General features: G+C 38.9%; 1 protein-coding gene across 1 annotated transcript; it reads left to right on the top strand.

The window, feature by feature from the left end:
- The first annotated feature begins 6717 nt into the window (after window positions 1-6717).
- LOC106296143 (pyrophosphate--fructose 6-phosphate 1-phosphotransferase subunit alpha 1) lies at window positions 6718-11056 on the top strand. Its single transcript, XM_013732214.1, has 19 exons — window positions 6718-7143; window positions 7379-7551; window positions 7628-7740; window positions 7841-7915; window positions 7995-8108; window positions 8198-8265; window positions 8404-8487; window positions 8623-8676; window positions 8867-8947; window positions 9023-9116; window positions 9198-9271; window positions 9399-9509; window positions 9602-9646; window positions 9735-9791; window positions 9882-9986; window positions 10081-10197; window positions 10281-10390; window positions 10492-10657; window positions 10751-11056. The coding sequence occupies exons 1-19, from the start codon at window positions 7054-7056 to the stop codon at window positions 10877-10879; spliced, it is 1860 nt and encodes a 619-aa protein (XP_013587668.1). The 5' UTR covers window positions 6718-7053; the 3' UTR covers window positions 10880-11056.
- Window positions 11057-11644: the final 588 nt, after the last annotated feature.

Raw genomic sequence — 11644 nt, 5'->3', positions numbered from 1 at the left:
GGTATTTTTGTATTTCGGGTCGGGTTCGGGTATTTTTAGTTTGGGTTCGGTTATTTCGGATCGGGTTCGGATATTTAGATTTTGAAATAAAAAAATATTTTTTTCATTGTTTTAAGTTTCTTGTATTTAAAAATATAACTTTTACTTAACTGATTTTTTTTTATTTTTAATAGATTGTGATTAATAGATTTGGAGATAACATTGCAAAAATAAATAAACCTTAATTTTGTCATTTTAAAAAAAAAATTGGATGTAACTTTTATTAATACATAAAACAAAAAGCTTGACATGCATTTTAATTGAGTATCAAATCATTTTACATGTACTTATATGTATATTATATGATTTTAAAGTATGTGTAACATCAATATAAATATTTTAAATAAAATAAAAGATTTAAATTAAAAATATAAGGTTATATATACTTATGTTCGGATTTTGCGGGTATCCATTCGGGTTCGGATATTACCCGTCCGGGTTCGGATATCCAATCTCTCCTAAATCAATACTCGTTCGGGTATTTTGCTATTTTGGTTTGGATTTCGGTTCGAGTTTTCCGGGTCGGGTTCGGCTGCAGCTTCAGATATCGGGTAAAGTGCCCATGCCTAATCGGAACCGTCGTTCACGAAACCGACAAGCTCAAGTCGGTTGCTCATTAATATATCTATCTAAAAATTCGCGGTACGAGAGTATCGTATATAAATCAACTCGTAGGAGTTAGAGGACGCGAGAACGAAGAATCCTAAATCTATAAAGGTTTTGCTCTCTCGATTTCGTAGCTTCTTACTCTTCATCATCGACGTTAGAAATTTTTCTTCGTTTATAGATCAGATTTTTTGGTGGTTAACATTGTCTTATCTGTCTGATTTTTGAATTTTAGGGTTTAAGGTGATGTCGAACCCGAGAGGCGGTGCAGAAGCTCACGCTAGGTCTAAGCAATATGATTACAGAGCCAACACTAGTCTTGTGCTAACCGGTGAGAATCGTTCTCGCGATACGCATGAGCCTACAGAAGAAACGAAAACTCTATCGGGGAAAATTGATCCTAAGTCCTTTGGAGATAGAGTTGCTATGGGAAGGCCTCAGGAGTTTGAGGATAAGTTTAAAAAGTTTAAGAAGAAGCAACGTGATGCGGGGGATGATGATGTGGTTCCTACTAGGCAGATAAAGAGAAAGCGTCTAAAAGGGAAGAGAGTGTGCTAACTAATATGGATGAGGTTGTTTATCATCCCAAGACTAAGGAGAGTAGGGATGCTTACGAGGCTATGCTTAGTCTTATTCAGCGGCAGTTGGGTGGTGGACCTTTGAATGTTGCTAATGGTGCCGCGAATGAAATTTTGGCTGTTCTAAAGAATGATGCAGTGAATAATCATGTGAAGAAGGTGGAGATTCAGAAGCTTCTAAAGCTTCTGAAGCCTACACCTGAAGAGGTTGATCAGGTGTTTAATCAGTTTGTTTCTATTGGGAGATTTATCACTGACTTTCAAGAGGGTGGTGATTCTTGTGGTGGTGAGGGTGATGAGGATGGAGGGCTTGATGTTGATTTCGATGTGGCTGTTGAGTTTGGGGGGGGGAGCGAATAAGTGGATGAGGAGAGTGATCCTGATATGGTCGAGGAGGAAGAAGACGAAGAGGATGAAGAACCTCAGAGAGCTGGTGGTATGCAGGTGGATGCAAGGATAAATGAGGAGGATACAGGAGATGCAAATGAGGGCACTAGTCTTAATGTTCAGGACATTGGTGCCTATTTGCTCCAGAGAAAGATATCTCAAACTTTTGAACAGAAGATTGATCCACAACACTGCCAGGTGCTCGCAGAAGAGCTTCTTAAGATACTCGCTGAAGGGGATGATAGGGATGTTGAGAACAAGCTACTTGTGCATCTTCAGTTTGAAAAGTTTAGCCTTGTTAAATTTCTGCTGCGGAACCGTTTCTAAGTTGTGTGGTGCACCCGTTTGGAAAGGGCAAAAGACCAATGTGAAAAGAATCGGATTGAAGAGGAGATGAGGGGGTTGGGCCCGGAGTTGGTAGCAATTGTAGAGCAATCAATGGATCAACGTGAGGTCCTTGTATCTGCAACCAGAATGCTTCAAGCAATGGTGGATGTGATATCGAGCAACGGCTGGCTGAATCTTGCTCTGTTAGTTATGGAAGCAACCCAGATGGTGACTCAAGGCATGTGGGAGCGGGTCTCTACGCTTTTGCAGCTCCCTCACTCCACAAAGGACTTGGCCAACAAATGCCAAGAGAAAAACATTGAAACCATATTTGATCTTGTGGAGATGGAGGACGAAGAACGCCAAGAGCTTCTCATGATGGAGGACTCAGCTTCTAGACATTACCAGATTCTGCAACCGCTTCCCAAACATCGACCTTAGTTACGAGGCTGTGGGCGGCGAAGAGGTGACCACAGGTAAAGAGGTGACATTGCAAGTGATGCTCGAGAGAGACATGGAGGGGAGGACATAAGTGGGAGCGGTGGATGCACCGAGGTATCCCAAGAAGAAAGAAGAAGGGTGGTGGCTAGTTGTGGGGGACACCAAAACGAACCAGCTGGTGGCAATCAAGAGAGTGTGGTTAGACCATGGATTTCACCCACTTTTAGCCATGGCTTATAAGTGTTTTAATAACTAATTACTACTATATAGAGTCTATTTAGAGTATTTACAGGTTCAAAGACGATTTGGAGGAAAGTAGTGATTTTGGTATCTTTTGGAGCCTTTTGAGTGCAGAGCTGCACAGACGCATCAGATGTTTAGCTATGGATGGAGACCTTCCCAACGTTAGATTGAGCCCATATTTTTGCAAAAGATAGAGCTTTGAGTTAGCTTTCCAATGCCACTGGTCTGCGGTCAATCAGCATCCTGTAGCAGAAGTTATACCCGTTTTACTGAAAAGTGGTCAGTCTGCCTTGCGAGAGAAAGCTGTCGAGGAGATGAAGGACTGTCGATCGACGGTGCACCCTTGCCATCGATCGACGGTGATGCCAGAATATGGACCAAACATATTTTATGACCGACTGAAGCCCAGAAGCCACACCAAGTTACCAAAATACCCATGGACGACCATAAACCCTATTTATGTATTTCTAAGCCATTGTTGACGACAACAAGCTTTATTTTATTCATAGTTCTAGGTTAGGAGGGAAAAGAGAAACTCCTAGAGACTCCTCTTGGAACTCCATTGGTTTTGGTTTTATATCTATTGCTTTTTATATCTATTGCTTTTTATATCTATTCAATTATGATTTATGTGACAAACTTCATGCTTGAATTGATCCACCTGTTAAGTTTAGGGTTCAAATAGGTTATGAGAGATTAGCCCCAAATATAGAATTGCTAGGTTGTGATATTCATCAATAGGATGTTCTTACTGCTTGTGTTCTAGAGTCGCGAACTAGAACCCTGATCTTAGAATCGTTAGTCACAAGTGATAGCTTTGTCTTTTCTCTGAATAGATCCTCATTGAACTAGGATTGCTAGAAACAAGTGATAACTGATATATGAACCGTAGTGAGTACTTTATCAACCCGCGCGCAAAGCTTGCTAGAAGCGTGTCAATCGATATGCCAATAGAATAATCGATCGACGTCGTGAAAGGTGTATCGATCGATATTCCTCTAGAATCATCGATCGACACTTTCTAATTGATCGACAAACGATTGTTGAGATCATTAGATCTAGTCAATAGACGAATCTAGAAAGTGAACGCTAATCGATTTGTTCTTACAAGTGTTGAGCTCTTTAATATCTTGCATACAACAATTAGTCTCTATATCATTATAATCATGATTTCCTGAATAAAAACCCTAGATCTAGCAACTATCCTTCCATCAAACAACTCAATCAATCAACCGAGCAGCTGCATTGCTCACCACTGCTATTTACATTTAAACTATTAGCCTAGCTTAATCATACAACTATTAGATCTTTTGTGTGTCCTAGCTCCCTGTGAATTCGATCCATCAGTGCTACAACTCGACATCTTATTTGAGAGAGTATAAATCACTCTTTATAGTAATTTGAGTGATATGAAATGTCGTTGCAAAATAAAGCGAAGGTGAAGCTGGATTTCCAAGCACCGAGTGAAGCAGGAGAAAAGTTGTACACACTGTACTTCATGAGCGACTCTTACTTGGGGTATGACCAGGAGTATTCGTTATCTGTTGATGTTGAAGAATCTGGAACTGAAGATCACATGGAAGAGTGATTTTGTGTGTGTTTCAGGTTAGTTTCTTCGTAGTGAATTTGTCTCATCATAAAACTCTGGATTTGAACATCACGGAGAGCTTCTGGAGGCAGATTAGGGTTTTAACTTGATCTGCCGCCGTCGGTGTGGCCTCTCGCTCACCAACGAGAACCTTTTTCTTTCTTCCTCCTCTTTATTTCTTCTTCCTCTTCTTTCCTTCCATGGTGCTACGTCTCTCCGGTTCGCCTATGCTCCTTCCTCCTCCTCCATAGCCGCCGCCGGTTACTTTTCTTCTAGATCTAGCATCCATGATTGCTCCTCCGGACCTTCCCGTCCTTCCCGACCACTCTGGTGCACCAGATCTGTTCTCCTTCACCCTCAAAATTGCATAGCCTCCTCCTGTTTATGGTACGACGACCTCTAGCTCAGCTTGTTTGTTGCTCGTGTCCTTAGGAGTGAACTTTGTGATGCCTTGGCTCCCCCATACTGCTGTCTGCAGGGTTCAGTTCTACTATATCCTCTGGAGAAAGTCTAGTTTCCCTCCTTTGCTCTTAGGATTTGTTTTGAAAGATACGGTCTTTGTGACCCCTTTGATAGAGTCAGAATTGGTTGGGTTCTGTTGCACTTCAAGTCTCACTGAACTAAATTCAAGGTCCCAATCTCCTCCATTACCTCAGTATGAGGCTTTTAGGCTTTGGTTTAGCCTTCCCTTACCTCAGNNNCTTCAATGCTGAGGATTTCCTCTCTATATTCAGGCTCATCAAGATGGTGCGTGGTCACCTCTGTAGCCAAATTTGTTGCTGCCTTTCATGCATTTTATGCTGCAGCTTGTTCGGACAGTAGTTCACTGTGTGTGTTTTCTGATTCCCATGGCTTCATTTCACTTTCTAGCACTTTAGGTATCTTTATCTTAAGTTGCTTATGTGCTATGTATGCGTCTATCCAGTGTGTTTTTGTTTTCCGCATAGCTTTTGATGCAACGGTTTATCTAACCAGTATGGTTGCTTTGCTGTACTTGAACAATTCTTTCATGGTTGGAGTTTAAGTTTTATTTATAAAAATTGGTTTGATCAAAAAAAAAAAAACTCTGGATTTTTTTTTGGTGATTAGAAAGTCAGAAAATGAGATATGGTTTCTCTTCTTTGCAGGCTTTCCGGATTCTAGAGAGTGATTAATTGTGTCTTGCATTCTCATCCGTGCACTATTTGCAATCTCAACTTTCTGATAAGAGTGTATGAAGGTGTAATCGTTGTTCTGCTATTTTTTATCTATTATCACTCTGACCTGTAGGTGTGACTGCTCGAGAACCATATCGAGTACTCATTTTATGTAATTGCATCGAAGCTTTAGAACAGTGTATAGTTTTGTTCTTTTTTTTTGTGTGGGAGGAGACATGTAAGAAAAACTAATTTGGAGTTTTATTACTCTGAAATTGTACAAAAGTATTTTGATTCAATGCAGCAATATTTTTAATCAAGGCTTGTGTGAAGGGAAAATGGCTTATTCCTATGTAAACTAATTGTTCCTGATTTTTTCACACACGAACTTTTAAGCCATGCCAAAAATTACATGAACAGCGGAAAAATGACTTATTCCCCTATGAACTAGTTGTTCCTGGTTTTTTCACACACGAACTTTTAATTCATGCCAAAAACCACATGAACAACTCTATCTTTTTGAATTACATACACAAACTATCGATTTTAAACTAATTCCTGTAAAACCGTAAACATTGTTATTTAAATGTTAACTTGATTTATGACAGGTGGAGAGTCGGTTGAATTTGGGTTGATAAAAAAAATACTACGCCATTTTATTTTATTTCTTATTTTTTTAGTCAACTGCTCTTCTTATTCAGAAATCGTTTTACTTTTCATCATCAATTGAGAATAAAATTTATTATTCTGCAGAAAAATAAAACGTTTTACATGACGCATAAAGAAAGAAGAGCAGCAATTACTAGCGTACGAATCTACATGTATTGCCACAAGAAGCTATAAAATCGGTGGAGTATCTCCAATTGATGATGAAGAGTAAAACGATTTATCAAGAAAATGAGCAATTGACAAAAAAAAAAAAGAAGAAAAATAATAAAACAACGTAGTATTTTTTATCAACTCAAATTAAACTAGCTCTCTATCTGTCATAAACCAAGTTTACCTTTAAATAACACGTTTACGGTTTTAGGGGAATTAGTTTAAAATCGATAGTTTGTGTATGTAATTCAGAAAATAGAGTTGTTCATGTGGTTTTTGGCATGACTTAAAAGCTGGTGTGTGAAAAAAGCCATAAACAACTAGTTCATAGGGGAATAAGCCATTTTTCTGTTGTTCATGTGGTTTTTGGCATGATTTAAAAGTTTGTACGTGAAAAAACCAAAAGGAATAGGTCATTTTCCCCTTGTGTGAATCATCTAGCCATCTTTCTCACTAGTATCATAACTACGCAAAGACGTGTGATTTTGAGAGTAAATCATATTCCATATGTCCTAGTAACATGGGCTGTGGAGTCTCCCTGAGTTGATATTGTATTATTCGTAAAAAGAGGTCAACTTTGGGAAGCAACATGGGTACTGTCGAGGGTGATTGCCGAGATTCAGTGGCTCCTTAGTAAATAATCGAGATGTGGTTGGACAAATGAGAGAATATTTCAGATTTTGTTCTAAATCTGAAGAAAGAGAGACCAAGAAAAATAGTTTTATATGTGTTTTTGGTTTGGTGCCTGCCTTGGTGGTTAGTATAGTATATTCCTCCGTCTTCCTCGCTATATATTTTTCTCTGAAGTGAAGAAAGAAACAGCTCACTCAAAAACACATCTCACCAAACACACACACTTACTTCCACACTTGAGAAAACCAAAAAGCCAATGGATTCAGATTTCGGAATCCCAAGAGAGCTCTCTCCTCTTCAGCAACTCCGCTCTCAGTACCAGCCCGAGCTTCCTCCTTGCCTCCAGGTTCCTTCCTTGTTCTTCCATTCATTGCATCTATTTGAAAGGACTTGGATTTTTTTTTGTATTTAATCCAACAAGTTTCTGCTGTTTGTTTTTATTATCCAACTCGGTAGGAACATTTAGCAGATCTAAAGTTTCCAGATTGTAATGTTATATGATCTGCTCCTGGATTTGCAGTCTTAGATTTGTTCTGTTTTATTCCAACTTGTCAGCTGTCATTGCTATCGTTCGCTTGCAGGGAACTACTGTGCGCGTGGAGTTTGGTGATGGAACCACTGTGGCTGAGGCCTCTGATTCCCATATCATAGCTCGCGCCTTCCCTCATACCTTAGGCCAGCCTTTGGCTCACTTCCTCAGGGAAGCTGCCAAAGTTTCTGATGCTCACATCATTACTCAGCTTCCTTCTATCAGGTATACAGTATTCCTCTTGGGCTCTATGTTTACTTCACCAGTAAAAGTTTTTAACTTGATCTGTTTTCTACCGCAGAGTTGGAATCGTGTTTTGTGGAAGGCAAGCTCCGGGTGGACACAATGTAATCTGGGGTCTTTACGAGGCTCTTAAAGTGCACAACGCCAAAAGCACCTTGCTTGGCTTTTTGGGTATGTATGTTTCATTCTCTCTGATGATGCTCATTGGTGTGTGAACAATTCATCAAACTTTATAACTTATCTTGTTTATTCTCCTGTAAAATGTTCATAGGTGGCTCGGAAGGTCTGTTTGCTCAAAAGACTCTGGAGATCACAGATGATATACTCCAGACTTACAAAAACCAAGGTAGGTTGTCTTGGTATACTGAGAATCTTGTTCATTACCTTATTCTGATCAATTTGGCAATGAAATGTATGTTTTTAAGGTGGCTATGATTTGCTTGGAAGAACCAAGGATCAGATCAGAACCACTGAGCAGGTTAACGCTGCTCTCAAAGCTTGCACTGATTTGAAGCTAGATGGCCTTGTTATCATTGGAGGTATTACCTAGCGTCTTTATTTATACCATTGGCAAAGTTATGTCGTAAATTTTGTACTAAAGCAAGATTTTATATTGTGCTTTTTGAAGGTGTAACATCAAACACAGATGCCGCTCATCTTGCTGAATTTTTCGCTGAAGCAAAGTGCTCAACAAAGGTCCTAATGTGTTCTTTATCACCATTTTCTTTCACTCGATTGGTTTTTTAAATCCCTTTATAAAGCACACTGGTCATTCAGTTTCATTTCTTAAAAGAAAAACCTTTTGATACTACGAGTCACCCATAAAAATTTCAGGTAGTTGGTGTACCAGTCACTACAAATGGAGATCTCAAGAATCAGTTTGTGGAGGCAAACGTTGGTTTTGACACCATATGCAAGGTGAAACTGAACTTTAATCCTCTGGTTACTTTTGTCTTAGTTATTTTGTGTAGCTATTGCAGCCAACATGATCTCTCTGTCCTGGTATACTTAGGCATATGTTATGCTTGGCTAATTATCTCTTGCTTCATACAGGTGAATTCTCAGCTCATTAGCAATGCCTGCACTGATGCTCTCTCTGCAGAGAAGGTAAATGCTATTTCTTACTGAACTTTCCTCTAGTAAGAGATCTCTAGTGTAACTGCAGTTTATTTACTTCATGTTCTGATGGAAAAATATACTTTGATCAGGATGTGGAATCTGTTACAGTTTAAACAAAGCAAAGCTGTGCTCTTTATGATATTGATATTAAGTTTCACATTCTTTTGTTTATTGGCAGTACTATTACTTCATCCGTCTTATGGGTCGAAAGCACTCTCATGTTGCCCTTGAGTGTACCCTCCAGTCTCATCCAAACATGGTCGGTTTCTTAACGTAGCTGATTGATCTGTTTGTATTTCTAGACCCCTCATTTGCGTGTGATGCGTTCTCTCAGGTGATACTGGGCGAGGAGGTCGCAGCATCTAAGCTCACCATTTTTGACATTTCTAAGCAGATCTGTGATGCAGTTCAAGCAAGAGCAGGACAAGGTCTCATTAATATGAAAGATTATGCAGTCATGTATTTGACCTTTCACTAACTTGATTTGCTATACCATTTATTGTCACTAGACAAGAATCATGGAGTCATCCTCATTCCCGAAGGGATCATAGAGAGTATCCCTGAAGTCTACGCTCTGCTAAAGGTAATGATTTGCTACTTGTAAACATATGTATTTATCATTTGCAGCTATTTTTCTTCGTTCTAGAATACTGAGATGTTTGCTTTAGTATTATTATATCTCATGTCTAAGCTGACTTGTTGTGATGCAGGAAATTCATGGGCTACTTAGGGAGGGTATAGCTGCTGATAAGATCTCTACTCAGCTCTCACCTTGGTCATCTGCTTTGTTTGAATTCCTTCCTCCATTCATTAAGAAACAGGTTCGAATTCCTGGACATGAGACTTCTCTTTGTTTTACTCCAAAGCAAATAAGTATGAAAGCTTACAAAAATGTTCATTTTTGATGTTGCAGCTACTCCTTCATCCTGAGTCTGATGATTCTGCTCAGCTATCCCAAGTAAGAAGAAGAAACAAAAAAATGTTGGGAGCTAATATGTTATAAAAAGAGTTGGAATCATTAATGCTTATTTTGCTTTCTTCTCCAGATTGAGACGGAGAAGCTTCTGGCGTATCTCGTGGAGACTGAAATGAACAAGCGCTTGGTATGATCCACTTATATGTATACTCAAGCTGTTTGCAGCATCTAGAAACACTCTTGGATATGATATTATTAAATCTTTGAAACTTGACAGAAAGAAGGCACATACAAGGGGAAGAAGTTCAATGCTATTTGTCACTTCTTTGGTTACCAAGCTCGTGGATCTCTCCCATCGAAGTTCGATTGTGATTATGCATACGTAAGTCACTGCCACTCTGACCACAATATCTATGCAAGGTAATAGTCTTGGATGACTAAATATTCACACCTATCGAATGGGAAAAAACTGTCAGGTGCTTGGACATATATGTTACCACATCCTCGCAGCTGGTTTGAATGGTTACATGGCAACAGTGAGCAACTTAAAAAGTCCTGTAAACAAATGGAAGTGTGGTGCTGCACCTATTACAGTTGAGTTTCTTCCTTTTTTTTTCTTAATTAAAGATGGCCTTAGTAATCTTTCTTAACTGATCTCACTCACACCTTTGTGTAGGCAATGATGACGGTGAAGAACTGGTCCCAAAATGCTAGTTCTACTTCAACTTCAATTGGTAGACCTGCAATTCATCCAGCAATGGTGGATCTGAAAGGCAAAGCATACGAGTAAAAGCAGTTTTTTTCTCACAAAAAGAAAATGAAGACATTTGCTTAGTAACTTTGTTTCTCAGTTGTTAATTTATTATATGTAAATGGGTTTTTGGCAGGCTGTTGAGACAGAACGCAGACAAATTCCTGATGGAAGATCTGTACAGAAACCCAGGACCGCTTCAGTACGATGGACCAGGTGCAGATGCTAAAGCAGTGAGTCTCTGCGTTGAAGATCAAGACTACATGGGACGTATCAAGAAGCTCCAGGAATATCTAGACCAGGTACAACTTCTGTTTTCTCACTATAGTTTCATAATGATGAAATATTCATATTATTATTTATTTATTAACATGTTGTGTGGGGTGTTGGGTCAGGTGAGGACAATAGTGAAGCCAGGATGTTCACAAGACGTACTGAAAGCAGCACTGAGCGTGATGGCTTCAGTGACTGATGTCCTTACTACCATTTCTTCATCTTCAAATGGTGGTCAACAGTTCGCTTAAAAAGCAAAAGCTCTTTATTAAGCTTCCATGAAACTTTGCTAAAACTCTTTCAACCATTCCACATTTCATGTTCTCTTTTTTTTTTTATTCCTTTGCGATGTAACTTTTGTTGTTGATGTTGCTGTTGTTGAGTTTCGAAACGAGAGATTAATAAACAAGTTAGGGATTCACAATATCTTCCTTTTTTGGGTCAACTGGATTCATAGTGTCCAGCTACATGTATTTCGACTTACACTACTTAATTCTCCAAATCTACAATTTGTTCATATGTTCAGCAAAAACATATATACATACTAGATGTTAGACGTGATTAGAGATTTTGACTTTGTTTTGCGATGACATTTGTTTTTAGATTTAAAAGGTTGGTTATGTTATAAAAAGAAATGGTATTTTATTGTATCGCAGAAATTTAAATAAGGGCGAAATTTTATACTCGTAAAATTTCTAACACTGATATAGAAAGAGAGAATTTCTTATTATAGAGAGAGAAGAGATTGAGGTTGAGAGATGCGTAATAAAACGAACGTAAATGTTCGTATATATAGAAAGAAATTCACTGTGCAAATAGTGCAGCGGACCCCACATCTTTAATATTTTTCAATGTTTTCGGCTGGCTGCTGGCTTTCTTAGCTGTCTTTCATAACACTCCCCCTTGGGGACCGGTGTCACTATCCACTCTCGCTTAACGTCTTTGTTGCCTCGTTAAAAACCTTTCCAGGAAAACCCAATGGGAAAAACCATAGTAAGGTAAAAAGAGTACAACCA

The sequence above is a fragment of the Brassica oleracea genome, chromosome C5 (genome assembly GCF_000695525.1).
Source record: "Brassica oleracea var. oleracea cultivar TO1000 chromosome C5, BOL, whole genome shotgun sequence".
Taxonomy (NCBI): domain Eukaryota; kingdom Viridiplantae; phylum Streptophyta; class Magnoliopsida; order Brassicales; family Brassicaceae; genus Brassica; species Brassica oleracea.
Note: the sequence above shows the minus strand (reverse complement) of the source record. Positions and strands in the feature narration are given on the sequence as shown.

Excerpts from the sequence above, each read along its gene's own strand:
- LOC106296143 (XM_013732214.1), top strand. The coding sequence starts at position 7,054 with ATGGATTCAGATTTCGGAATCCCAAGAGAGCTCTCTCCTCTTCAGCAA. Across the intron at positions 7,144-7,378 it reads AGCTTCCTCCTTGCCTCCAG|GGAACTACTGTGCGCGTGGA; the intron begins GTTCCTTCCTTG and ends GTTCGCTTGCAG. Across the intron at positions 7,552-7,627 it reads ACTCAGCTTCCTTCTATCAG|AGTTGGAATCGTGTTTTGTG; the intron begins GTATACAGTATT and ends TTTCTACCGCAG.